Here is a 27,848-nt window from a genome sequence, read left to right on the forward strand (position 1 = left end):
CAGGTGAGATGGCTGGACTCACCCAGCTGACCAGGGGCCTCCTCTGCGGCCTTGTTTTTTCCACCCTGGCTGGAACCATCAAAGCCAGCACTTCAGAGGCCACTAATGAGGCTGAATATGTTAAGGACTTTGCAATCCTTGGATCAAAGAGGCTGGGTAAACAGTGGGCAGCGTCCAGGCCTGTGACTGGCTGATGCCCTGAGGCATCAGCTTATGGCTGGCAGCTGGCACTCACTCCCAGACAGCCAGGCATGGCCCCAGCTGCGTTTGGAAAGGAGAGTCCCTGCCCCTCGGGGGACCTGCTTAGAGCAAGCCAGAGCGTGTCCATCAGCAGTAGGGGGTGAGAGAGGAAGCTGGAGCACTGAGGGAGCCTTTCCCAGCAGGGAGGCCAAGCCTCAGCTCTGGCTCTGAGGGCCCTAGAAGCCCCCCAGTCCCAGCTGCCACCACTGGGGGGGGGGTCTCCAGTCCAGACTCACCCTGCTTGTTCTCCACCTGCTTCCTGGGAAGGGTTAGGGAAGGGTGAGCAGGGCTGGGGTCAAGCAGCCCTGAGCACTGGAGTGTGAGGCCAGGTCCAGGGTCATTAGGACTCCAGGTAGGAAACATTGAAATATTTGCTTTTTTTTTTTTTAAAATATTAATTAATTTATTTATTTAGGCTGTGTTGGGTCTTCGTTTCTGTGCGAGGGCTTTCTCTAGTTGCGGCAAGTGGGGGCCACTCTTCATCACGGTGCATGGGCCTCTCACCATCGCGGCCTCTCTTGTTGCGGAGCACAGGCTTCAGACGCGCAGGCTCAGTAATTGTGGCTTACGGGCCTAGCCGCTCCGCGGCATGTGGGATCCTCCCAGACCAGGGCTCGAACCCGTGTCCCCTGCATTGGCAGGCAGATTCTCAACCACTGCGCCACCAGGGAAGCCCGAAATATTTGCTCTTTAGCAAGAGACTTGCTGAGGTAATGTCCAGGGGCAAGTCACACCTGTGTGGACAGGGGCTCCTAGGACAGTTGCCAAGCTGGGCTGGTGTTGGGGGAAGGAGGAGCATTCCCCAGCTACAGCCCAGGACTCAGACCCTGCCCTCCAAATGTCCCCTCCCATAATACAAGCCAGACTCAGGCTGGGGGAAGCAGCCACAGATCCCACAGACTGTGGAAGGTCCTTCTCCCAGGAGAAAGCATGGTACTAGGTTCAGTGTAGACAATCTTTATTGGCAGGTGTTAAGAGTGCTAAATAGTAGCAAATACAAAGGGAGTGGAAGGGAAGTGGGGCGTGGCTCTCCTCCCCCATGTAAGGACCCTGTAACCAGGCCAGTGGGGTGGGAGCACTTGACTGTGGCTACTTTGGACCCAGCACCTTCTGGAGAACAAGCTCCCAGGCAGGAGGGCTCCTCAGGACATGGGGGAAGGGGGCTGTACCCCAGCAGGGGCATGGGCTGTGTCCCACCCCAGGCTGCTTCATTCCTGTCCACCACACACCTCAACCGACAGCTCGGGGTAGGGGTGTTAGGGGACTGAGCTAAACCTATCCCTTTCCAAACCTAGGTATCTGCCTCATGCCTCAGTTTCCCTCCTCCTAGTTAGTGGCCCAGCCCGACCCAAAGTGAGTGGTTCCCATAACGTACCATATTTTAGCCACTGTGTGGGCTGCACGCCCTCGGAGGCTGCTCTTTTCACTGTGGGCTGGCCCGACCCAAAAAAGACCCTTTCTAGGCCACAGAAATCAACCTGAGATGATAGGCATGGAAGCTACCATCCCAAACATTCTTTGTCTCCTGAAGGCAATTGACCCCCAAGACGAATTTCCCCTGCACCCCACAATCATGCTGGTCCAAAAGTGTAGTACAAATAACCAAAAGGTCCATTTACCAAGAACCTAAGCTTGGCCTTCAGCCCACAGGGGCTTCACTCAGGGGAGGAGTCTGGTCTGTTCAGTTTAAGGCCCAACCCTGCAGCAGTGCTGGGCTACCTGGCACGGGCTGCCTGTCTCTGGTCATGTTCTCCATGCACTTCTGGAGGCCCCAGTCCATCTGGAGAGGCCTAGTCCTTTCTGGCCAGGGTCTGAGTCAGTTACAAGGCAGCCAGGTGGGATAGGAGGCGTGGGCCCGGGACAGCAGAGGCTGCACGGGGGTCACGTAGTAATTGACAGTGGCGGGCACGACCCCGTCAGGGACTGGGGAGCGCCAGGCCAGGGCGGCCGCGGCTGCCGGGCCCTGCTCGGCCAGCGCCTGGAGCGCCAGCGTGGCGATGAGGCCCAGCGTCTGGCGGCGCTCGTGGCTCATGAGGCACACTGTGCTCTCGTTGACCACCCGGTGCAGCGTCACCAGGCAGGCGTAGCGGCGCGCCGAGTCGGCCCCGCTGAAGTGGGCCTCGAGGTAGCGCTCCAGCATGCGCTGCTGCTCCGCCAGGTCCGGGAAGTCGATGAAGAAGCGGGAGCACATGTAGCGCTGAAGGGCGCTCACGTCGGTGCTGGGCTGCGGCCGTAAGCCCCGCACCAGCAGGTGGCAGTACTTGAGGAGGCCGCCCCCTCGGATCTCTTCGGGACTGCGTGTGGCGATGACGCGGTGCTGCAGGTGGTCCAGGGCCTCGGCGAAGTCCCCGTACAGGCTCTCGCCTGTCACCGTGGGGTGGAAGGCCTCGGACATGGGCGTGGAGGAGCACTGGCTGAAGAGCAGCAGGGAGTCCAGGAGGATCTGGAAGGAGTCTACGCTAAACTCGAATTGGCGCCTGACCGAATCCACGAACTTGAGCTCCACGTTCTTACCGCTCTTGTTGGACAACGAGATGAGGCTCCAGTGGTCCGTGTCTGTGCACACTTTCACCAGCTTCTGCACATAAGCCTCCTTGAGTGTCAGGGGTGTGATCTTGGCCCGGCTCACGCCGGCCGGCAAGAAGTCCAGCAGGCAGGCCAGCACCACCTCTTTGGTCAGCTGGAAAGACGCCTCGCTGCGCAGGTCCACGCGGAACACCAGGTCCAGGTCCTTGTAGCCCAGGCCACTCTCGGGGTGCAGCACGTGGCTGGCGGCCGAGCCGTGCAGCCGCACACCGTGCACGCACAGTCCCTGCTCCTCCAGGCTGCTGCGGACGACCTGCAGAGGGGATGGCAGGAGGGAGAGGTATCAGCGACTAGGGCCCCTGGGGTTCGCTGTGGGCTTCCACGTAATAATCACAGTGACATCAATCACTGTTGACCACTTATCAGCTGTTGTGCCTTTGGAAAATCATTTAAATCTCTAAGCCTAAACCTCTATTTCCTAATCTAGAGAGTGGCCCGTTTGGAGGAATGACTCAGCAATAATGATAGCACATACGTGCATAGAATTTACTAAATGCCAGGTCCTGATCTAAGCACTTTATACATTAGGATATAAACTTACGTAAATCTTACAGTGACTCTGTGAGGTGGGTATTATTACTCCCACTCTACATATGGGGAAATGGAAGCACAGAGGGGCCAAGTAACTTGCCCAAAGTCACACAGCTGGTGAATGCAGAGCTGGGAATTAAACTCAGAGTTCATGTCTTAACCAGTATGCAATTCCACCTCTCTAAAACTGCAAGTAAAACACTTCATTTTGTGCCAGACATGATGCAAACTGCTCAAATGTGTTGGGAATGTAATTGGCTGTTCACATGCATTACTACATTAATGCTCACAATAATCCTGTTTGAGTATTATTACTCCAATTTACAGATGGGGGACCTGAGGCACAGAGAGGTCATGTCCAAAGTCAGAGAGTAGTCGGGCTGAGACTAGAACCCAGGACAGTTGGATTCTTAAGTCCATGCGTGTTCTTTTGACTATGACACATTCATTTACCTTTACAAGGACACAGTGAGGCAAATATTAGACTAATTTTACAGATGAGGAAACTGAGGCTTATAGTGGTAAAACACTTCAGGCTCAGAGAGGAAGCCATTCAGAAATGGCAGGGCTGGAAGTTGAAACCCAAACTCTTCCTGCTCTTGGGTGAGGGGATGGGTCAAAATCCCTGGACCCGGACATTCAGTTTTCTCAGCAGCCCAGAGTACTTCACACACCAAAAGTGACCAGGCAGCATTCCTACCCTGAGGGATTCTGCAACCCCGCCTTGCTGCCAAGTCAGCTCCAGACCCGGCTGCTCTTCTGGCCTCCCAGGGAATTACTACAAAGAATGCACGTTTAAGTGCTGAGGAGGCAAGCTGCAGTGGGGCAATCTGAGGCGGGCGGCTCCCTCCAGAAAGCTTCCAGGAGGAGGACCCTGACTAGGGGAAGGTATTATCATGACTATGGGGGGGTGGGGAAACATCTGGCCATCAGGGACCTGTGGGGCCAGGCAGCTGGAGCAGGGGAAGAGGAATATTGGCTCGGCACCTATTGGGTGCTAGGCATTGGACCTTCTTACCAGAATCTATGGGGAATAGATCTTTAAAATCTCCAAGTTATAGATGGGGAAACTGAGGAGTGAAGTTACCTGCCCAAGATCACCCAGAGGTGATCCAGGTATGGCTGACTCCAAAGTCTATCTTCTTTCTACCACATTACCAACCCAGGGTTTGGAAGGAGCAGAGGCCAGAAAGTAGGGTTCTAATCCTCTCTCCCTTTCAAAATTTCAAAGTGAGGGCAACCCTCCAATCACTGAAGCCCAGGGCCAGAGTAGCTAGGGAGCAGGAGGGTGGGGGTTGGGGAAGCCTGGCCAGGCAGACGGGGGAGGCTGGAAGTAAGGGGCCAGTTGTTGCAGTCCAGCCTGTGGGACTTCTAACCCACACTCTGGCAGCTGGCAGCTGTGCCCATGTAGGCCAAGGGGAGAATTGGGCCAAAGACTTTGTCCTAAGGACCCTGGCAGACCTGCAGAGTAGACCAGCCCCCTCTCCAAGTCCCATTAGAGCTGACTGGGCCTTACTCAGCGCCAGCTCCTGCTCCCAGGCTGATGCCCACCCTAGGGCATGGCATCTGGCCTGGTGAGTAGGTAGGAGTACCCTTGTTAAATCGCCTGTGTCAGGCCGTGGGGCCGGCCGTGTCAGCCAGCCAGCCAGCGGCTGTTGTCTCTTTCCCAGGTGTGACTACAGCCAGCTTGGCAGGCAGTCCCCAGATACCGCCACACCCAACGACTGCAGGGCAGCTTGGAGCCTCCTGAATCAGACTTTCCAGCCATGGATGGGGCAGTGGCTGCACCTTCCTTTCTTCTGTGCCAAGGCCCTCCCCCAAACCACTCTGCTCCCAGGCTGCTGCTGAGACCTGCAGGGAGACCATAGGTGCTGTCAGCCAGCAGGCTTAAAAAACTTGAATCCAGAGCCACTTGATGCAGGCCCTCTAGCTGCAGCTGGAGAGATCAGAGTCTAATTCAATCCTCTGGACCCAGAGAGGGCAAAGGACTTGTTTAGGGTCACACAGCCAATAAGTGGCTGAACTTAATTAAAACCAGTCCTCCTAGAGCTATGAGCAGGGGGCCTCCTACAGGAGAGTGGGTCCCTCTAGCCCAGGGACAAGCAAGAATAGCATCTCTAACTGCCCAGATCACTGCTGTAGGAAAACCTTGTGGGGGTAGAGAGGGAGAAAGGTTCCAATTCTTGAACCATCGGACAACTCAGCACTAGTAAGAAGCCCAAAATCAACAACCAGCACCCCCCACCACACACACGCAAAACCAGTACCTTCACCCCCTGCCACACACACACACGCACACACATACACATATCCCAATAGTTTGTGAAGCTGCTGGCTGCAGATTCCTGCCAGGAGATGGACTTTCTTCACACCAGGTGAAGGCACCTGTTTCCTTTGGATTCTGGAAGCAGAAGGGGCGTTGGAGAGCAGTTCAACCCATCCCCATTGAACAAATAGGGACACTGGGCCCAGCAAAGGGAATTGACAACTGTCCAGGCCCTGAAGCCAGATGTCCAACCTCCCAGTCCAACTCTGAAGTCGCCACTTCCCCCTCCCCACCACAGCCGGCAGCTCCCTGTTTTGTGATATTTCTGACCCTAGTCTAGGATAATAGTACATTGTACTATTATCACATTGTAGAGTCAGCTCCTATTGACCTGCAGTCTCCCCCACCTGGCTGGAAGGCAGGGAGGCTGGGTCCCAGTCACATCTATGCCCCTAGTGTCCTGAACAGGGCCTGGCACAGAGGAGACACAAGTAAAGGCAGTTTGGACCATACTGATAGGGGCAGGGACTTCCCCTCCAGGGCACTGCATGGTGCAGAGGTGAACTGCCACACTGGGCTCATGCCTGGGACAATAGTCCTAGAGATACAGCATTTGGGGCCCAAGGTTGACCTGACTGTCAAGGGGAGAAAAGCCTCAACTCATTTCCTAATCACCCCATGACAGTGGGGCAGCTAAGAAATGCCTCAGTGAGCACCATTGATGAGTCAGCCCTGGGGAATCTGTCCCCACCCCCTCCCATTCCTTGGGAGGGAGGGCGAGGTAATCCCCCAGCAAGCACCACTCCCCCTCTGTGGAAGCTAAGGCAGAAGGAGCAGGGGGGTGGCCTGCTTCACCTGGCTTGTATGGTTCACCTCCCCAGAAAGAAAGTCCACCTGCTGGCAGGAATATGCAGGAATTGTGGCTAGATTTTCTGGTTTCTTCTATCTGCTAACACCTAGAAGTTGAGTCTTGGGAACTGGGGAAGAGGTGGGAAAACCTTGAACCTGCAGTAACTGGCTCCTGGGAAGACCCAAGATTCTCTGGGTTTGATTTTCCCCTCTAGGTAACCTTAGGCAGCTCGCTGCCCCTCTTGGGGCCTCAGCTTCCCCAGCTATAAAATGCATACAATAATTACCATCTTCTGGTATTTCAGGGCATGACAGTGCCTGGGCTAACAGGTGAAAGAGCAATTTTAGGGTTGTTGAGAGTCAGGTAAAGGGAAGAGGGAGTCTGGAAGAGGAGAGGAGTTGCCAGAATTCTCTTCTGCTCCTCAGGAGAGAGGTGGGGCTTGGGGCCAGAGACTCGGCCCTCATTTCCAATCTTGGGGAGGGAGAGAAACACCTAAACTGGACACCTGATGTTGCCCTCCAGCATGCAGGCATCAGGTCTGGCCTGGTGCTTAATCTCCTCCTGCCACAACCCTACTTGAGAGGGAGGGAGTCCTTGCTGGAAGTTCTCAGCTGTCCCACCTAGCGAGGGGGCTCTTGAGCCATGCGCTGTGGGAACACAGGACAGAGTCTGCTCCTAGAACCTTGAGAGAGGGAAGAGGTAGAGGGTGAGACCCGGGGATGACGATTTAGAGATGAAAAGAACTATTTTGGACTCAAGCATGTACATCTACCCACCCAGGGCTGCCTGGCATCTGTTGTCCCTGCAGGCGGGGTTGTTCTTCCTCCACGGCCAGGTCCCTCCCCACTTCCCGCCCCTCTCCCAGCCAGGGCCTAGGTGAATGGTCAGAGCGGAATTGGGGCTCCTTAAGGGGCGGGGGACGGGAAAGTCAAGTGGGGAGAGAGTATGAGGTGCAGGGGGAGGAGGGTATGGACTACCATCAATGTCGTGCGATTTTGTTACAGCCCCTGTCCTTCTCTGAGCCTTGTTTCCTTAGCTTTCCAGCAAATCGAACAGACTCCGGGAGCCTCCCAGCCACGAGAGCCTCAGCCCCATATCCCCGCCCAGCGTCTCTCACCTGCACGATCTGCCGGGGCTGCACGCTCAGCGTGGGGAAGTTGCCGCGCCCATGAATGGGAATCGGTTCGCTCAGGAGCGCATCCAGTCGCTTCACCTGCGGCCAACTCAGCCTACTCAGGTGCCGTCCGAGGGAGGCCGATGCGGCCTCCGGGTCGGGGCCGCCGCCTGCCGGGGCAGCCGTAGCCACCGCCGAGGCCGCAGCGGTCTCCACCTGTGCAGCCGCTCGGTCCGGGCTCTCCGCTCCGCTTTCCAAAGGCATCATTAGCCCGGCCCCGGGGCCCCGACGGCAGAAACCGGGGGGCGGTAAAGGGGAAGATGGCAGGGAGAGCGGCTGGGCCGGGGCCAACGCGGAGGGCGCAGGGCCGGACGGCAGCGACGGCGAAGCAAACCCAGGGCACACCTCCGACGGCAACGACCAACCGACTCGAAAGCTTGTGGCTTGGGGCCCAGCCGACTCTTATAGGCCGCGGGCGACACGCCCATTGGTCCCGGCTGCTGTCACATAGCGGGAACCGCCCCGCCTCTCGACGCTCCTACCATTGGTCAGCAGAGCTTCGCACGTGAGTCACTGGTCGCCAGGAAGATTCCGATTGGCTGGAAGGCACGCCCCTGCCCCGCCCTCCTTCTCCGGCAGAATTCCCTCCTTTGGTCCTTAAAGAACTTCTGTTCTCCGTGATTGGCCCGGGCGGAAGGCAGGGCCTGGATTTAAAGGGACTGCGCCCTCCAGGGGCAGACGTGAGGGGAGTGACCTGTGGAGTTTGTAGCGGAGTCGGACCACTAAGATACCCCCACCCCCACCCCCACCCCCGCTGGAAGGAATTTCGAAATCACCCGGCCTGGCGCTGGTCGTACGCTATTTTCAGAAGCCCAGAGGTTGTGCCACTTGTTCAACTCCACGCAGTGCTCCTCCTGCTCTCCAGCAATCTTCCAGAGTTGAGAAAAGGTAACAAACTTGTATACCGTGGTAGATACTTTTTTTTTTTTAACTGTTCTTAAATTTATTTATTTATTTATTTTTATTTTTGGCTGTGTTGGGTCTTCGTTTCTGTGCGAGGGCTTTTTCCAGTTGTGGCAAGCGGGGGCCACTCTTCATCGCGGTGCGCGGGCCTCTCACTGTCGCGGCCTCTCTTGTTGCGGAGCACAGGCTCCAGACGCGCAGGCTCAGTAGTTGTGGCTCACGGGCCCAGTTGCTCCGCGGCATGTGGGATCTTCCCAGACCAGGGCTCGAACCCGTGTCCCCTGCATTGGCAGGCAGATTCTCAACCACTGCGCCACCAGGTAAGCCCCGATACTTCTTTTTTTTAATATGACTTTATTTGGAAATAGGGTCTTTAAAATTTTTTTAATTTATTTATTTTTGGCTGCGTAGGTCTTGGTTGTGGTGCGCGGGCTTCTCATTGCAGTGGCTTCAGTAGTTGTGGCTCGCGGGGTCTAGAGCGCAGGCTCAGTAGTTGTGGCGCACGGGCTTAGTTGCCCCGCGGCATGTGGGATCTTTCCGGACCAGGGCTCGAACTCATGTCCCCTGCACTGGCAGGCGGATTCTTAACCACTGCGCCACCAGGGAAGCATAATACTTTTTAAATGTACTCTCTTGAGTACATCACTGCCTGGCCAGCGTTAATGTTTTGGTTTAGGGGTGAGGAAACCTGCTCAGAGAAGGGGCCTACCTCTCTCAAGGTCACACATTAGGTGAGACGGGGCCCTGGTGATGAATCTGCGCTATAGAATCTGTGGGCGCATGCTCTTTCCACTACACTTGAGCAGACCCAGGGCCTTCATGGGGCTGGAGGTTGGAGGGAAGCTGGAACTGGGGTGTTGGTCTTCTGGCAGGAGCTTCCTGGGCAGCTGGTGGAAGTCTTTCCTGCCAGCCTCTTCCCTTTCTCAGGTCCTGTGTGACCTTGGGCAAGTCACTAAACCCCTCTAAGCCAGTTTCCTCATCTGCTCCAGAGAAGGGGCTCAATAAATTTTTTTTTAAATTTGATTTGATTATTTATAGTTAGCAAAACATTTTCGTATGTTCTATTGAAATAATACGTTTATGTGTTTTTGTCTCGCACTTTACAGAGCCTAGTGGGATGAGGCTTATTATTGTTGTTACTTTTTTTTTTTTTTTTTTTAATTTATTTATTTATGGCTGTGTTGGGTCTTTATTTCTGTGCGAGGGCTCTCTCTAGTTGTGGCAAGGGGGGCCACTCTTCATCGCGGTGCGCTGGCCTCTCACTGTCGCGGCCTCTCTTGTTGCAGAGCACAGGCTCCAGACGCGCAGGCTCAGTAATTGTGGCTCACGGGCCCAGTTGCTCTGTGGCATGTGGGATCTTCCCAGACCAGGGCTCGAACCTGTGTCCCCTGCATTGGCAGGCAGATTCTCAACCACTGCGCCACCAGGGAAGCCCTGTTGTTACTTTTAATCTTTTTTTCTTATTTTAAATATATGTGCTTGTGGCAAAATTTTAAAAATTGAGTCTGATTCATCTCTGCAATATTCTCTTTTAAATTAAACATCATTCTTCTAACAATTAATTAAATATCATTCTCCTAACACTCCCATTCTATAAGGTAGGCTGGGCAAGGAGCAATGTGTCCAATATACAGACAGAGAAACCAAAACCTAGAAATGGTAAACTACATTCCAAGGTCACCAGGTTGTCTCAGACAAACCTAGGACTAGATCCCAGGAGCCTGACTCTCAGACTAGAGCAGCTGCTTCCTCTGTCTGGAGGCCAGCCCAAGCAAGATCCTGCCCTTGTCCCCTCCCTCCCTCCCTCCATCTTATCTGGGGTCAGGGACTTCCTCTGGCCCCCAGGGTGGGGACCTGCTATTTGCTCCACTGCTTGGCTTTGTGACTTCGGGCAAGTCTTTTGCACTGTCCTCAGCACAGTTGCTTGCGATTTTGTTTTACCTTCTCTTGAAAAATAAGAAATAGATAAGAAATATACTTCAACCAAACCCAGAGTCTCCAAACCCTTGACCTATCACTTCCATGCCCCAGCAGAGGAAGGAAAAGAAAGGAAACTAACATTTACTGGATAACCTACTATGCACCAGATACTTTATATACGTGATCTCTAATTCCTAAAAATGCATCTCAAGAAGTGGCATCATTATCCTCAACTTACAGATGAAGAACCTAAGGTTTAGAGAGGTCAAGTGACATGCCTAAGGTCATACAACTACTAATTGGCAGTGTGAGACTTGAACCCAGGTCTCCTGACTCCAGAGCCCTAATTCCCTGCTCTTCTTAAAAGAGTTGGCACAGATCACAGAGTCATGCTTGGCATTACCCTGGATGAATGGACCCACAAGATCCATTCATCCATTCATTTATTCATTCATCAACCAACACAGATATACTAAGCACCTACTGTGTACCAGGGGCTGGGCTAGGCCCTGGGATATTATAGGCAAGGTCCCTGCCCTTCTCGAACTGACATTCAAGTGTAGTAAGACAATAGTCAAGTAAGTAAATAAATAAGACATTTTGAATAGTGCTAAAAAGAAAATAAAACAGGGACTTCTCTGGTGGTCCACTGGGTAAGACTGCGCCCTCCCAATGCAGGGGGCCTGGGTTTGATCCCTGGTCGGGGAGCTAGATCCTGCATGCATGCCACAACTAAGAGTTCGCATGCTGCAACTAAAGATCCCACATGCCACAACTAAGACCTGGCACAGCCTAAATAAATAAATAAATAATAAATAAATAATTTTTAAAAACAGGAAAATGGAAGAGAGAGCAGCCACAGGTGTATGTGAGTGTGAAAAATATATAGCAACAGAGGGGAAGAGAACTAGAGAGATCAATATACATCATTAGCTGGTGTAATCATGGAAGTCCTCCCTAAGGAGGTGACATTTCCATTGTGTCTGCTGGATCCACTTCTGCCCTATCTCCCCATGCTTGTCCCTAGACAGCCAGGGCAGCAGAGAAGGTGCCAAGCTACATATTCCTAGAACTCTGAAGCCTTTAGCTGAGAGGCCCTTTGACAATCATTTTGTATACTCTCTTCCCACTTTGTAGATGGGGAAACTGGGGTCCAGAAAGCAGAAGGGATTTACCCCCAAGGAGACTGGCTAGGGCTGGAACTACACAGGGGCAGCGCCTTGTGGTGTGGGCTGGTGCTGTGCCCACCCCATACACTTGAATTAAGTTCTCTAAGGAAGGAAACTTAGAGATCTCTTTTCCTCTCCCCTTCCTTCTGCCTGGGCTAGGAAGAGCAATTAGCAAATTCATGAACTGTGAATCACCCTTCTGTTGACACTTCTATTTCCAAAGCTAATTGGTCCAATGTTTGACCAATCACAGGACCTGAACTTTAGTGTTGGGGGGGTGTGACTTGGGGATGTAGGAAGAGGAGAGAGAAGACAAGAGCAGGGGTAAACTCATAGGGTTTTTCATTTTCACCAAGACCAACTTTTAATTGTTCCAATGAATGGAGGGGATAATGACAGCTGAAATACATCCTGAAGAGTCCTACTGGCTTTCAAATTTTATATATGAGCCTTTTCCCCCCTGTACAAATTTCCCATCTTAATTGACTCCAGCTGATTTTAAAAGGGAACTTACTCTGTATAATAATTGAGTCATAGTGACACACTTTCCCTATCTGGGCCTCAGTTTCCTATTCTGTAAAATGGGAGAGAAATAGGAGTCAGGCTCTTCCATTCACACCTTCTATGATTTAAGGTGGTGGAAAGGGAGAAGGGGTCCCAGGAGAGTCTTGGTCCCTACATTGGCCCCTCAGCTCTGGGACCCGAGGCAGGAGCATCCTGGGATCGGCCCACATTACTGAGTGCATTGTTCCTAGACCCACACCAGGCACTTTCCACACAGTTTCTCATTCAATTTTCAGAACATAATCTTTTGACATAGGAGTCATCTTTCACTTTGCACGAGAGAAAACTGAGGCTCAGAGAAACTAATTAATCTGAGCATGAGTTGGCCAGTGACACTTCATATCCAGGTCTGGCTGAATCCCAGGCCCATGCCCTACCCAGGGTCCTGCCCCTGAGGATGACTTGGTTTGTTCAATTACACACAGATAATCCTCCCCTGTGGAGAACACCCATTCCCTCCTCCCAGGGTTCTTGTCCTCCACCCTGCCTGCCTCAGCCCCTCATGGCCAAGGTGATTTCCTAGACCTCGTCATTACCAACAATTATGCCCCTACCCTGAGTAATTTCAATATCAAGTATCCCATCCTCCTGACACCACCTCCTGTCTCTTCTGCTCACTCCCTCTAGAACCCTGACTCCATCAGTTCCAGATCTACCAGGACTTCAATCCACTGATCTTCCCACCTTTTCCCCTACTGTTCCTCACCTCCCTCATGTCCTGACTTTCCTCCTTAACCAGCTTAGATTCTGTGGACCATAATTATAATTACTTCCTTGCATACGCCCTCAACCCCCTTGCTCCTTTCTTGTTAAATTGCACTCACCTGGCAAAACCACACCCTGGTTAATCCAACTCTGCACTTGCACCCACACAGTTGGCAGAAGCTGGAGAAAGACACACAGCCCTGCTGACTGGTCTCACTTTAATGTCACACCCACCCTCCTCCAGGGGACCCTTTGCACTGTCTCGAGATCCTACCATATGACCCAGTCCTGTCACTCTCCCATGGTCCTGTAGACAATTTCTTACCTTCTCCTCTCTCCTCAATCCCTGACAGCTCTTCCCCCAACCCTCCCTCAGCTCTTGACCTCGCTTCCTACCTCACTGAGAAGATAGAAGTGATCAAAAGAGAATTTCTGCAGACTCTCAATACCTCCTCTACCCAATCCCTGGGTCTGTCCCTCATTTTTACCCTCCCTCCTGCTACCTTGGATGAACCCCATTTGCTCCTCTCTGTGCTTCCCTTCCACTCATACACCAGATCTCCTGCCTCTCACCTGCTCAAGGACTTCACTTGGGCTATTTCCCCCTCTCTACTGGTTCATTCCAATCAGTGTTGAGACATAATTTTTTGCATCTCAGAAAAAACCACAACAAAACCAAGGAACCTCTCTTGACCTCACATCTGCATCCCCTCTACCCCATTTCTCTGTATAGATCTTCCTTGACATATGGTGGGGTTACATCCTGATAAACCCATGGTAAGCTGAAAATATCCTAAGTTGAAAATGCATTTAATACATGTAACCTACTGTTAACTAGGCTTAGCCTAGCCTACCTTAAACGTGCTCAGTACACTAACATTAGCCTGAAGTTGGGCAAAATCACCTAATACAAAGCCTATTTTATAATTAAATGTTGATTATCTCATCTAATTTATTGAATACTGTATTGAAAGTGAAAGACAGAATGGGTGTAAATGTATCGGTTGTTTCCCCTTGATGTGATGTGGTCATACGGTTCAATGGGAGCTGCAGCTCGCTGCCACTGCACAGCATCACGAGAGAGTATCAGACCCAATATCGCTAGCCCAGGAGAAGATTAAAATTCAAAATTCAAAGTACATTTTCTACTGAATGAGTATTGCTTGTGCACCATTGTAAAGTCGAAAAATTATAAGTAGAACCATTGTAAGTTGAACCACCGTAAGTTGGGCACCGTCTGTATAGCAGAACTCTTTGAAAATGTTCATATTCGCTGCCTTCACTTGTTCTCTTCTCGCTTGAACACACTTTATAAGGCTTTTGTCCCTACCACTAGACTAAGACTGCTTTTTGTCGAGGTCACCTGTGACCTTCACGTTGCTTAATCCAATCCTCAAGGGGTTTTGGCCCCACCGTGCAGCTTGCAGGATCTTAGTTCCTCCACCAGGGATTGGATCTGGGCCACAGCAGTGAAAGTGCCCAGTCTTAACCACTGAACCGCCAGGGAACTCCCCACCACATTTTTTTCGGAAATAGGTTTATTGAGATATAATTTACCTAATGAATTATATGGGTGAAGTATATGATGGCTAACATATACTTCACCCATATAAAGTGTACAATTCAGTGGTGCTTGGTATACTGACAGAGCTGTTCAACCAGCACCATAATCAATTTTAGAACATTTTCGTCACCCCCCAAAGAAACCCTGTGCCCTTTAGCAGTCACTCCCCATTTTCCCCCAACCCCTTCAACTCACAGGCAACCACTAATCTACTTTCTGCCTCTGTATAGATTGCCCTATTCTGGGCATTTCATATAAATAGAATCACATAATACGTGGTCTCTTGTTACTAGTTTCTTTTACTTAGCATAATGTTTTCAAGGTTCACTTATGTTATAGCATGTATTAGTATTTCACTTTTTCTTTATTGACAAATAATATGCCATGGATATATGGATATACCACATTTTATCACTCATCAACTGATGGACATTTGAGTTGTTTCTACTTTTGGCTATTATGAATACTGCTATGAATATTCATGTACAAGTTTTTTTTTTAACGTTTTTTCTTTTTAAAGAGCGGTTTTAAATTCACAGCAAAATTGAGAGGAAGGTACAGAGATTTCCTGTATAGGCTCTGCCCCCACATATGCATAGTCTCCTCCGTTATCAACAAAATCCCACCAGAGTGGTACCTTTGTTACAACTGAGGAACTTACATTCACACATCATCATCACTCAAAGTTTACATGAGGGTCCACTCTTGGTGTTGTACACATACAAGTTTTTGTGTGGACATGTGTTTTCGTTTCTCTTGGGTAAATATCTAGAAGTGGAATTACTGGTCATAGGTAATAAGGTAACTTTATGTTTACCCATTTGAGGAACTGCCAGACTGGTTTTCAGAGCAGCTGCACCATTTTACATTTCTCACCAGTGGTGTATAAGGGTTACAATTTCTCCATATCCTTGTCAACACTTGTTATTATATGTCTTTTTGATTATAGCCATCTTAGAAGTAGTATCTCACTGTGGTTTTGATTTGGATGTCTCTGATGGCTAATGACGTTGAATTTCTTTTCATGTGCTTATTGGCCATCTGTATCTTTGGAGGAATGTCTATTCAAATCCTTTACCCATTTTAAGTTGCTTTTTTTTTTTTTTTGGCTGTGCCGTGCAACATGTGGGATCTTAGTTCCCCTACCAGGGATGGAACCTGGGTCCCCTGCAGTGGAAGCGTGGAGTCCCAACCACTGGACCACCAGGGAAGTCCCCTAAATTGCATTATTTTAAAAAGTTATTGTTGGGACTTCCCTGGTGGTGCAGTGCTTAAGACCCGGTGCTCCCAGTGCAGGGGGCCCAGATTCCATCCCTGGTTAGGGAACTAGATTCCACATGCATGCCGCAACTTGAGTTCGCATGCCGAAACTAAGGAGCCACCTGCCACAGCTAAGACCCGGTGCAACCAAATAAGTAAATAAATACTTTAAAAAATTATCTTTAAAAAAATTGTTGGGGCTTCCCTGGTGGCGCAGTGGTTAAGAATCCACCTGCCAGTGCAGGGGACACGGGTTCGAGCCCTGGTCCGGGAAGATCCCACATGCCGCGGAGCAACTAAGCCCGTGTGCCACAACTACTGAGCCCGCGTGCCACAACTACTGAAGCCCATGCGCCTAGGGCCTGTGCTCTGCAACAAGAGAAGCCACCGCAATGAGAAGCCCATGCACTGCAATGAAGAGTAGCCCCACCTCGCTGCAACTAGAGAAAAGCCCTCGCACAGCAATGAAGACCCAACGCAGCCAAAAATAAATAAATAAATAAAATTTAAAAAAAAATTGTTGTGTTCTGAGGGTTCTTTATATATTTTAGATACAAGTCCCTTATCAGATATATGATTTGCAAAATTTTCGTCCATTCTAATTGTCAATTCTTAATCCTCATATTTTCCTAGATCTATAAATTGCATGTGACACAGCTGATCATTCCCTCCTCTTTGAAATACTTTCTTCACTTCGCTTTTAAGATATCTTACTTTCCTGATTTTTCTCCTATTTCACTGATTACTATTTTGTGGTTTCGTCCTCATCCCCTCAACTGCTAAACAGTGAAGTGCCCAGGCCTCACTCCCTGGTCCTCTTCTCTTTTCTGTCTATACTCACTCCCTTGGTGATCTCATCCAGTTTCAAGCTTTAAATGCCATCTCTGTGCTGGCAAATCCCAGATTTATATATTCCAGCCCAGAGCTCTCTCCTGAACTCCAGGCTCATTTATCTAATTTTACGCAACACCTCTACATGTATCTTTATGGTCTCCTCAAACTTTGCACATCAAAAGCTGAATTTTTTTTTTAATTAAAAAAATTTTTTATTTATTATTTTTGGCTGTTTTGGGTCTTTGTTGCTGTGTGTGGGCTTTCTCTAGTTGCGGCGAGCGGGGGCTACTCTTCGTGGCGGTGCGCTGGCTTCTCATTGCAGTGGCTTCGCTTGTTGCGGAGCATGGGCTCTAGAGCACACGGGCTTCAGTAGATGCAGCACGTGGGCTCAGTAGTTGTGGCTTGTGGGCTCTAGAGCACAGGCTCAGTAGTTGTGGCGCACGGGCTTAGTTGCTCTGCGGCATGTGGGATCTTCCCGGACCAGGGCTCGAACCCGTGTCCCCTGCATTGGCAGGCAGATTCTTAACCACTGCACCACCAGGGAAACCCCCAAAGCTGAATTCTTGAACTGAATTGCTCCTCCCGCAGCAAATGGCAACTTCCAGTTCTTGGGCTGAACATATGTAGCCATTTTTTCCTTTTTCCTCTCACATCCCACATCCAATTTGTCCGCAAGTCTTGTTGGCTCTACCAGAATACAGGCAAACTCTGACCCCATCTTGCCCCCCACCCAGCTTGCTGCCACCTCCGTGGGCATCACCCCCCTCCCCTGGATTATTGGAGCCTCCCTGCTGGCCCCCCTGCTATTGCACTTGTCTCCCACAGTGTGGTTTCAACCCAGCAGCCAGAGCTATCCTTTTAAAACACAAGTCAGATCATGTCATTTTAATGCCTCCATCTCACTTGGAGAAAAGCCAAAGTCCTCCACTCACCACAAGGCTCCATGGGACACCCCACCCCCATCTCCTCCCACTCCCCCCTCGCTCATCTGCTGCGGGTACACTGGCCTTCTTGATGCTCCTCTCGTACCTCAGAGCCTTTGCAAATTGCTTTCATCTGCCTGATACACTCATCCCCTCTTAGCCACATGGCTTCTGCCCAGTTCCTCCAGGTCTTTTTCTCAGTGTGTCCTTTTCTCAGTGAGCCCTAACTACCCAATTAGAATGGCAGTCTCCCCTCCCCACCCTCTCCTCTGCTTTATTGTTTCCATAGTGCCCAGCACCATCTACACATCATGCAACACATCATACCTATTTATTGCCTGTTTGTCTGTTGGAACAGACGCTCCAGGAGGGCAGAGATTTTGTCTGTTTTTGTTTTCTGTGTATCCCAGCTCCTGGAGTCTATAAATATTCATGGGACGAGTGAAAGGATGCTTGAGGGAAGGAGGAAGGAGCACTCTTCCAGAACCTGACCTTAAAGGGAGTGGTGCAGTATGGCTAGAGACAGATCTCTGAGGAGGGACTTGAACGGAGTCCTCCTCAAGGTCGTGGCAAGTTGTTTCCTGTTTCCAGCCAAGGAAGCCTGGTGAAGTAGGAGCCAAAAGCTTGAGTTCCCGTTCCAGCTTGGCCTCTTATTGGCTGTGTGCAACTGGGTGCAAATCACTCTCTTTCACTGAGCCTCGGTTTTCTCATCTGCTCATTGGGGTATTATGACCTAGTCTCAGGGCTGGCATAAAAGACCCAGTGCATGAAGGGTCCTGTCATGTAGTCAGCACTCAGTGCATGCTTGCTCTCCCCAGAAGCAGTGCTAATTTGCTAATTTGGAGCAAGGTTCAGATAGGTGTGGGTTTCTGCGGGGGGGCGGGGGAGGAAGGAGGAAGAGAGAGTGAGACCATAGCGGCAGATGAGGCTCTGGGAGAGAAAGAGGAGGCTGAGGGCTAGACCCTAAAGGACAGGGAGAGACACCAGAAGACAGAGCTGTGAGCAGGGCACTCTCAGATCTCACTTCCCTCACCTATGAGGCAGCTCATAAAGCCCCACCCCCACCAAACTCATTTGAGCCTGTCCAGCCCCTTGGGGAGGCAGGCAGACATGACTGATGATTGATTACACCCATTTCATGGGTGAGGAAACTGAGGCTCAGGAGGTGGCAATATGCATCTCTGCCTCATCTCCCGTGCTAGAGGTAAGCTCCTCAGGTTCAAGGGCTGCCCACTTCCATTTCTGTCTCCTCAGGGCTGACGCTGCCAACTGAAAACAGGAGTGGGTATTCATCAGTGGGTTTCCAGCCCCAGCAGACCCCATACCCTCTTTTATAATAAATTTCTTGCAATATCTCTTTCCTGTAATGGAATGAGATTCACAGATAAAATATCCTATTCACACACTCAAAATTTTGAAAAAAAAAAAAAAATCAAGGTAATGTCCTAACTGAAATGTAAAGAAGAAATGAAAGGAAGGTAATCTGTTTTTTTTATGATTTAGTTTTTAATTGATATCTAATTATAAAACATTACTTAAGTTTCAGGTGTATGACATGGTTTGATATTTGTATACATTGTGAAATGATCACCACAATGTCTAGCTAACATCTATCACCACATGTAGTTACAATTTTTTTTCTTGTGATGAGAACTTTTAAGATCTACTCTCTTGGGACTTCCCTGGCGGCAGTCCAGTGGCTAAGACTCCGCACTCGCCACAGCTAAAGATCCCACAGGCGGCAACGAAGATTCCACGGTGCAGCCAAATAAATAAATTTTAAAAATATTAAAGATTTACTCTCTTAGCAACTTCTGAATTATGATACAGTATTATTAACTTTAGTCACCATGCAGTACACCCATGACTTATTTATCTTAACTGGGAACTTGTAGATATTTATTTATTTATTTATTTGCTGTGTAAATACACAAGCAGACACTTGCAAAACAGGGCTTGTCAAATTGAAATGTGCATAGGAGTTACCTGGGGATCTTGTTAAAGTGGAGATTCTGAACAGCAGGTCTGGGGAAGGACCTGACAACCTGCATCTCTAACCAGCTCCCGGGTGTTGCCCAGCAGCTGCTTCACTGGCGCTGGTGGGAAAAGGATGCTTCCTGTTCCCTGGGCCCACGCGCCACTCCACCTTCTCAGCAGGACCTCCGCCCAGGGCCATCCCCTCCCCAGGCCCGAGCAAGGGGCAGCCCTGTTGGGACGGCCCAGAGCAAACACTGCCCAGGAAAGCGCCCGCCCTGCTGCCAAGCCTCATTCCTGGCACCCACGTGGCTGGGTGCCCGCTGCCGCTGCCGAGGCATCAGTTCCCACAGGAGGAGCCCGCCCTGGGGTATGGGCCACTGGGGAGGGAGGGAAGCCCTGGGAATCAACATCTGAAGGGGGGGTGAGGGCTTTGTGTCCCCACCGCACTGCAGCTTGGGCCACTAAATCCCAGTGCACTGTTCTCTTGCCCTGAGCGCCCTCCCATCCCCCTGTCTTCCACTTCTCCCTCATTCCCTTTGCCCTCAGTCTGTCCTAGGCCCCTGTAATGGGGAGCCCAGATAATCTAGCTGTTCCCTATCCCGAGAAACTTTCAGGCTGGAGGCCAGCAGACAGGCAAACAGACAACTTTCACCTTTAAGCAGGTGTTCTGTCAAAGGAGGTATGTGGGAGGGAACTCATTTCCAGCCTTTTGGGTGCCAATCAGAGAAGACTTCCTGGAGGCAGCAGGAGCCCAGCAGGGCATGAAGGCTGTGGAGGGATACCTTAGACAGCCCTCTCTCCCAGAGTCCCCGCCTGGCCAGGGCCTGCTGATTTGGGGCACCAGCAGGGGCATTGCTGCTGTGAGGATTCCAGAGGACCCCATTTTACAGGCTAGGGTAGAGGAAAGAGAAGCTGGGTTTGAGGCCCAGCTGTGCTGCTGACATACCGTGTGCCTTCTGGGGTAAACCCTTTTCCTGTCTGGGCCACCATAAAGGGATGGGATCTGAGGATCCCCAAGGCCAGTCTAGCTCTAAAGCCTGCGGTCCCTTGGTGACCAATGAGGAGGATTTATCATCTCTGAGGTGGGGAGGCTGGAGCTGGCTCTGGGCAGGGGGAGTGGGTTCCGGGGAGACTCTGAGGTGGTCTCCCACCTGAGAGCTAGGCCAGACTGTTCTACTTTCTGGGCTCTGCTGGAAGGCAAAACATTAACCCATGACAGCAGAAATAACAAATGACAACAGGAATAACAAATGCCCCTCCCTCCCACGAGGACTGTGCTCCACAGCTTACAAAGCTGTTTTTTTTGCTACCATCTCATTTGATCCTCACAAACTTGGCGTTAGTGCCATTTGACAGATGAGAAAACTGAGGCCCAGAGAAGTCAAGTCACTAGCACAAGGTCTCAGAGCTAAGAAGACATCCCAGGACTTGAACCCAGTATCCCATACATGGTTTAGGGAAAGTTTCCTGAATCTCCTGGGTCTGAATTGTCCCTGAAGTACAACCCTTGAACATGGGGCCCTAAATTTCCATCAGGATCATTAACTTTGGATATTAGAGCTGGAAGGCTAAATCTCTCACTGTACAGGTGGGGAAACTGAGGCTGTAGAGAGGAAGGGTCTTGCCCATTTGCCAGATAAGGTACTGGCCTCCACCCCTAGGTTCTCAGGTGAAGTTCCTGGGGCTTTTTCAGCTCCCTCTCCTCTTAGTGATCTGGAGGCCTGTGTGTGGGCACAGTGGGGAGGGAGGGTTTAGTGCAAGAATCCTCCAAATCAAAGAGGGAGCCTGACAGGAATGGGGAGGGGTTAGGTCATAGAAAATATGCTTTGCCTTTAGGCTTTATTTCCTAAGATGAAGATGTGTCACTAAAGCAAGGAGGAGATGGTGATGGGTTTTAATTTGGTTTTGTTCTTTACTGTTTGCTTCCCAGGCAGGAGCTCAAGCCTTGACTGCAGAGGTGAACGACACTGAGCCAGCCCCTGGCCAGGTCTGCTCCCCTCTCAAGGCCCTGGCTTTGACGTGATTTTAGTGGTGAGCCTGTGTCAGGCACCGATGGAAATGGGAGTGTGTTTTCTGTGGCCCAATCATAGCCCAACCCAGAATCAGGGTGGGGTTCTGTTTGGGCCTGGGTGGAGATCTTTGTCACTGGGCTCAGGTCCAGTTTATGACCAAGGTCAGGGCTCATCCTGGGAGCAAGGAGCAGGGAGCAGGGAGAAGCAGCCCTTGGTCCCTCCCAGGGGAGACCCAGCCCAGGAGGGTGAGTCAGGCAGTCCGGCTGGGAGTTCACAGGCCTTCCTTTAGGCTCCTGGACTGGAGCAGAGGCTCTGGTGAAGGTGATGCCCAGGCTCTCTGGTCCACCATCAGGTGTGTCTTAAGGGGAGGTGACCTCCCACCTCCACCCAACATCCTCTCACCAGACAACCTGCCCACCAGGACTCTGGACTGTCTTTCTGCTGGTCCTGCTCCAGGCTCTGAAGTTTACAGAGGCAAGTGGTGCGGATCATGGTCTCTAACTGTCCTCAGGGCTCTGTCCAGAGGTAAGCTGATGAATTGGCTAGCTAGGAAAAATAACCAAAAGCCCTGCACTGTGGCTGATGTCAAGCCACCCATGCGATGTCACTGCATGTAGAGTTGGGAAGAGATTCACACAATCAGCTCTTGCAAGCAGATAGGAGCCAGCTCCAGCACACCACTGGCTCTGTCCCAGGACAGTCCCACTGCCGTCCACAGGGCAGGTAGCGGCTCGGGTCCCACTAGCTTACAGGGTCAGGGTGCCCTCGAGGGTTTCCTATCCTTGTGCCTGTTGGTGTGAAGGTGACGGTGATTATGATCGTGATTGACGTTGTGATTGTGACGGTTGAGGCTTCACTTGCTACCACTGACCTCTTCTCAGTCAAGGAAGTGCCTCCGTCCCCCGAGGGAAACTGCCAGGAGGTGTGTGCCCAGGAGTACGATGGCCGGTTAGGTCCTCCCCAGGGCTGTATCATGGCTCTTTTCAGGACACTGGAAGCCTGATGTGGCCTTATGGGCAGATGTCCTGCCATCTCTTACTCCCCCTGTGCATTGATGACCTAGCCTCATACCTCACTGAGGAAACAGGAGCCCAATGTGTGGGAAGCCCAGCCCTTACCTCTACTGACCCTATACCCCTCCCTGCACTCGGCCCATCTTCTCCTTCCCTACTCATTCCTGAGAACAAGGCCCTCCTCTTATCAAAGGATGGCGCTTAGTGGCTTCCCACTGATGGGAATAAAAATCCCACTTCTTTCCCCAGCTGATTTTATTTTACTTTATTTATTTATTTATCGTTTTGGCCCTGCCACGTGGCATGCAGGATCTTAGTTCCCCGACCAGGGATCGAACCCGTGCCCCCTGCAGTTGGAAGTGCGGAGTCTCAACCACTGGACCACCAGGTAAGTCCCTCCCCGGCTGACTTTAACCTCACCTCCTCCCACCCTGGCTTCCTATGCTCCAGCTACTCGGGCCACCTTTCTGTTCCACAAGCACAGCAAGTTTGTTCCGGCCTCAGGGTCTCGGAGTCCACAGTCGCCCCAGATCTCTGCACGACAGCTTCAGCTCAGAGTCCTTCCCTGACCCCCCCCCCTCTTAAGGGGCTCCCCCAGTTCCTCTCCATCTCATCCTCCTTGTGTTTCCTGCCCTGCAGTGTTCTTGTCTACTTATGTGTTACTGATTCAGCTGTCTTCCCCATTAGATTGTAAGCTCCACGGTGCAGGGACCTCATTCTCTGCTGTATCTGGTACCTGGTCTGTGCCCAATAAAAGGATATGGAATAAATGAATAGATGTCTGTGTTTCTTCCCTCTTTGTTCTCTCTGGGTCATTGCTAGCATCTTGTTTGAATGTCCAGGCCTGGTTTCTGCTCTGTGCTGGGCTATAAATGGAAGGAGCAGTGTCCCAACTGCACTTGGCCGGAGTGCAGGGCACTTGTGGTGGTGGCATCAGAAGTTGGTAGGTGATTGCAAGGGGCTTTGGGTCTGACCAGTGTTGAAAGGTCCAGATGCCACTGTCTTGGATTTGGTTTTAATAAAGAAGGCAGCATCTCCTCCTAGCTTCATGCTATCATTACCACCAGGCTTCCTTACTGGGTGGACTTTTGTTGGTTTTTGGCTGCCCTACATCCCAACCCCCTTTGTCTTTAGGGGGAAGCCCCCACTACATGTGTCTCGATGGACATCCTACTACTGAAGTTAAGGGGATCACAGGCCCCTCCTCCCACTCCTTGGCAGATAGGACATGGGCACATGACCTGGGCTCGGCCAATTGGATGCCTCAGCCCAGAGCTTTGAATCTTGAGTGAGTGATGCAAAGATAGGAGGGTTTAGAATTCACTGAGAAAGGTGGCCTTTGGTAGTAGTGGTCAGTGTGGTGTCTGATGGTGACAGTTCTATCTGGGTGTCTTGCTGAGGGGCTTGGTCTGTCCAATGCAGTTACTTCCTTGGTTCCTGCCCTTTATCTCAGCCTGGATCACCGGGCTTTGTGTCCATTCTGGGAGCTCCCCAATATCTTTTGTTTCTTCATAGGTCAGCCAGAGTCAGGTTCTATTGCTTGCACCCAAGAACTTTTATTGCCACCTACCTCCACCACTAGACATTGTCATTATCACCATTCCCATCAATCCCAAGATCAAGCACCCATCAGTTTAGCCCCATAATCTTCACCAGACACCATCACCATCCATGTCTTGTGACCTCAAGCATCAATAGCTTTAACCATCCTCAGGCTCTCAAACTGTATTTGTCAGGGTTCAGTGCAGGAAACAGAAACCCTGCCTTAGTGTTTTTAGCAGGAAGGTATTTAATAGAGGACAATTGTTCCAGAGGCCGAATGAGCCACGCCTCTAAGAATGACTCCCAGAACCATACAGAACTGACCCACCAAGAGAGTCACTGTGAATTCAAGAACACGCCCCTGAAGCTTCAGTCCAGGTATCAGGAAGCTGCAGGTAAGAAGTTGCTACCACCACATTCACAACTGCCACTGCCTCTGGGCAAGCAGGAAGCTGGACCCGATACCAGAACACTGCTGCAGAAAAACCTCCTGTTACTGCAAACTTGCGGGCTGGCAGAAACAGCCAAAAGGGAGCAAAAAAACAAAAACCAAAAAACAAACCCCCAAAACCCCCACTACAACAACCAAATCATAAATAGTGCTTATTATGTGGCCAGCACTCTTCTATTATTACCCCTATTTTATAAATGAGAAAACCGAAGCACAGAAAGGGCTGCACCTCACTTTAGCCTTCCAGATCTTGCTGGAGTGAATCTAATAAGTGGAGCCTGTTCCACATATAAACGCTGCAAGGGAGGGAAATGTAGTTGTTAGCTTTCCAACCTCCCTGTCTAGCAGGGTGGGATGGAGGCTGAGAGCCCAGCCACAGGATCTACCCTGTAAACCATCACTACCACTGTCACCTCTCCATCAACAATATGATCTGCTTTTTTTCCCCCCGAAATAAACTCTGCTTTATTCAGATAGCAAAAGGTTGAGAATCAAACATTATATTATATTTTATTTTTTTGGCTGTGTTGGATCTTCATTGCTGCGTGCAGGCTTGCTCTAGTTGTGGCAAGCAGGGGCTACTCTTGTTGTGGAGCCCGGGCTCTAGGCACGCGGGCTTCAGTAGTTGTGGCGCGCGGGCTCAGTAGTTGAGGCTCACGGGCTCTAGAGCGCAGGCTCAGTAGTTGTGGTGCACGGGCTTAGTTGCTTCGCAGCATGTGGGATCTTCCCAGACCAGGGCGCGAACCTGTGTCCCCTGCATTGGCAGGCGGATTCTTAACCACTGCACCACCAAGGAAGCCCTCAAACACTATATTTTAAACCTCATTTGCACATCTTTGAAACCAGAGGGGACATCCCTGGGCCAATCACCTGGGATGACCTTGGCTGACAGACACCTGGATGAGGGAACCATCCCCTTAACCACCATCAAGTCATTACCAGCCCCATCACCTCCTCCACCAACACTGAGCTCTGACAGCCGTCACTTGACAAACGTCACCATCAGTGTCACTACCACCATTGTCATGATTATCCCCATTACCTCCATCCCCAGCGGCAGGGCGGTGTTGAGCGGCAATTGAGGTCACTTCCTTGCCTTGGTGCTCCACAAAGTAATTGCTTAATTAGATGGTTGTGCTTTGAGCTATTTCCTCAAAGTAGGAAATCTTCCCAGGCTCCGATGAGGCTGGGGATGGTTTATATACTGGAGGGGTCTGCCCCTGTGAGTGTGGCTGTGAGGGTCCAAGGCAAGCCTCTGGGAGGCTTCCATCCACCCCCCTGCCTTTGTGGTGGAGAAAAGCAACATAGTAGTTAGGAGTGCTGGTCAAGTTAGTCTAGGTCAGCTTAGACAAGTGACTTCACCTTTCTGGGTCTCAGTTTCTTTATCTGTAAAATAGGATAGTTCTTATAGAGGAACGTGGGGATTAGAGGTAATGTAAATAAAGAACCTGGCACAGTGCTTAGTGCTTAGGAGGCTCTCAAATGGAAGTCACTAATACCTTTTATTTCTTTCTTTCTTTTTTTTTTTTAGTGTTTTTCTATGTATGGGAATATGCAAGAGCCTGGGCTCATTGAAAATATTCCTTTGATACGCATCTTTTTTTTTTTTAAATAAATTTATTTATTTATTTATTTATGGCTGCATTGGGTCTTCCTTGCTGTGTGCGGACTTTCTCTAGTTGCGGCAAGCGGGGGCTACTCTTCATTGCCGTGCGCGGGCTCCTCACTACCGTGGCTTCTCTTGTTGCGGAGCACGGGCTCTAGGTGCGCGGGCCTCAGTAGTTGTGGCTCACGGGCTCAGTATTTGTGCCTCGAGGGATCTAGAGCACAGGCTCAGTAGCTATGGCGCACAGGCTTAGTTGCTCTGCGGCATGTGGGATCTTCCCGGACCGGGGCTCGAACCCGTGTCCCCTGCATTGGCAGGCGGATTCTTAACCACTGCGCCACCAGGGAAGCACCCTTTTATTTCTTTTATCAAACACTTATATAGATCTCACTTCGTGCCAGCACTGTTCGGAGCACTTGACAAATTTCAGTTCATTAACTGAAACTTCATAAGAGCCCGTAAGAGATAGGTACTACTATTTTTCCCTTTTTACAGATGAGGAAACTGAGGCACAGAGAGGTTAAGTAGCTTATCCAAGGTTACACAGCTAGTTAGTGATGGAGCTGGGATTTTAGCTCAGGGAGTCCAGCTCAAATCTGAGCTCTTGACCCCGATGCTCTCTGGCAGCAAGTGTTTCTTCCCTGTTCTAAAAAGCTCCCCTTCTGCCCCATCCAGGTTGGAGAAGACGCTGCTCTTTTTTTTTTTTTTAAAGGATTTTCTTATTTATTTATTTATTTATTTTATTTTTGGCTGTGTTGGGTCTTCGGTTCGTGCGAGGGCTTTCTCCAGTTGCGGCAAGCGGGGGCCACTCTTCATCGCGGTGCGGGGACCGCTCTTCATCGCGGTGCGCGGGCCTCTCTCTATCGCGGCCCCTCCCGTCGCGGGGCACAGGCTCCAGACGCGCAGGCTCAGCAATTGTGGCTCACGGGCCCAGCCGCTCCGCGGCATGTGGGATCTTCCCAGACCAGGGCTCGAACCCGTGTCCCCTGCATTAGCAGGCAGATTCTCAACCACTGCGCCACCAGGGAAGCCCAGACGCTGCTCTTTTTGTCCAGCAATTGGAAACGGGCCTCCAGAAGTCACTGTGTCCAGTTTCTCATCTTGGACAGAAATACCCGCATTCACCTTGTCCAGGGCCTCCCATCCCTCCCAGCCAGGAAGTCTTTCCTGTTGTCTGATTTGGATTTGGGCTGAGGCAGCAGTTTCCAGGGAGGAAACTCCTGGGCTGAGAGACCTCGTAGTGGGGACCTCAGGAGATGTGGTGGAGGGAGGGGTCTTGACCCTGGGCTCTCAGCCAGTGGGATGGGGGTGGAGGGGGTCTGGGGTGGGTGGAGCTCTGGGGCAGGCCTCCCTGTTAGCTGCTCTGCAGGGGGCCTTGTTTCCCCACCCACTCCATGACTGCACCGGAGACCTCTCAGGCCCCAATGAGCTCCAGGCCCTTCACCAAGCCCCCTCCTCCTAAGCTCCCGCACGCCTCACCCAGGCCCTGCCATGTCCTCTGGGCCCCCTCTTCTTGGTCCCCATCCCTTTTGCCCTCTCGATGTCTGACATCGTTGTCTGCTCCCTGGATTCTGAGATCGCATTCTGCCCAGGCTTCCCTCCCCCTGCAACCCCCTTGGTCTCTTCTCCCTCTTACTGCATCGTGGGGGGCTCCTTGGGGAGCTGGCACCACACCCCAGGGCCTGGGCATCTCAGTCACCACAGCCTCAACATGTCCCAAACCCACCACGTCTTCTCGCTCCAATTTTGGCCTCCATC

General features: G+C 51.1%; 1 protein-coding gene and 1 long non-coding RNA gene across 2 annotated transcripts in view; one reads left to right on the forward strand and one right to left on the reverse strand.

The window, feature by feature from the left end:
* Window positions 1-1,181: 1,181 nt before the first annotated feature.
* On the reverse strand, window positions 1,182-8,008 carry TENT5B (terminal nucleotidyltransferase 5B). Its single transcript, XM_007170477.2, has 2 exons — window positions 7,591-8,008; window positions 1,182-3,079 (listed from the first exon to the last, which is right to left on the reverse strand). Exons 1-2 carry the CDS (start codon window positions 7,852-7,854, stop codon window positions 2,057-2,059), a joined length of 1,287 nt encoding a protein of 428 aa, XP_007170539.1. The 5' UTR covers window positions 7,855-8,008; the 3' UTR covers window positions 1,182-2,056.
* A 432-nt stretch (window positions 8,009-8,440) lies between these two features.
* Window positions 8,441-27,848, forward strand: part of LOC103013218 (uncharacterized) — a 28,429-nt gene continuing 9,021 nt past the window's right edge. Inside the window, exon 1 of the long non-coding RNA XR_450014.2 lies at window positions 8,441-8,535. This is a non-coding gene — a long non-coding RNA (uncharacterized LOC103013218). The remainder of the gene's footprint in view (window positions 8,536-27,848) is intronic.

This window comes from Balaenoptera acutorostrata, chromosome 1 (assembly GCF_949987535.1).
Source record: "Balaenoptera acutorostrata chromosome 1, mBalAcu1.1, whole genome shotgun sequence".
Taxonomy (NCBI): Eukaryota; Metazoa; Chordata; class Mammalia; order Artiodactyla; family Balaenopteridae; genus Balaenoptera; species Balaenoptera acutorostrata.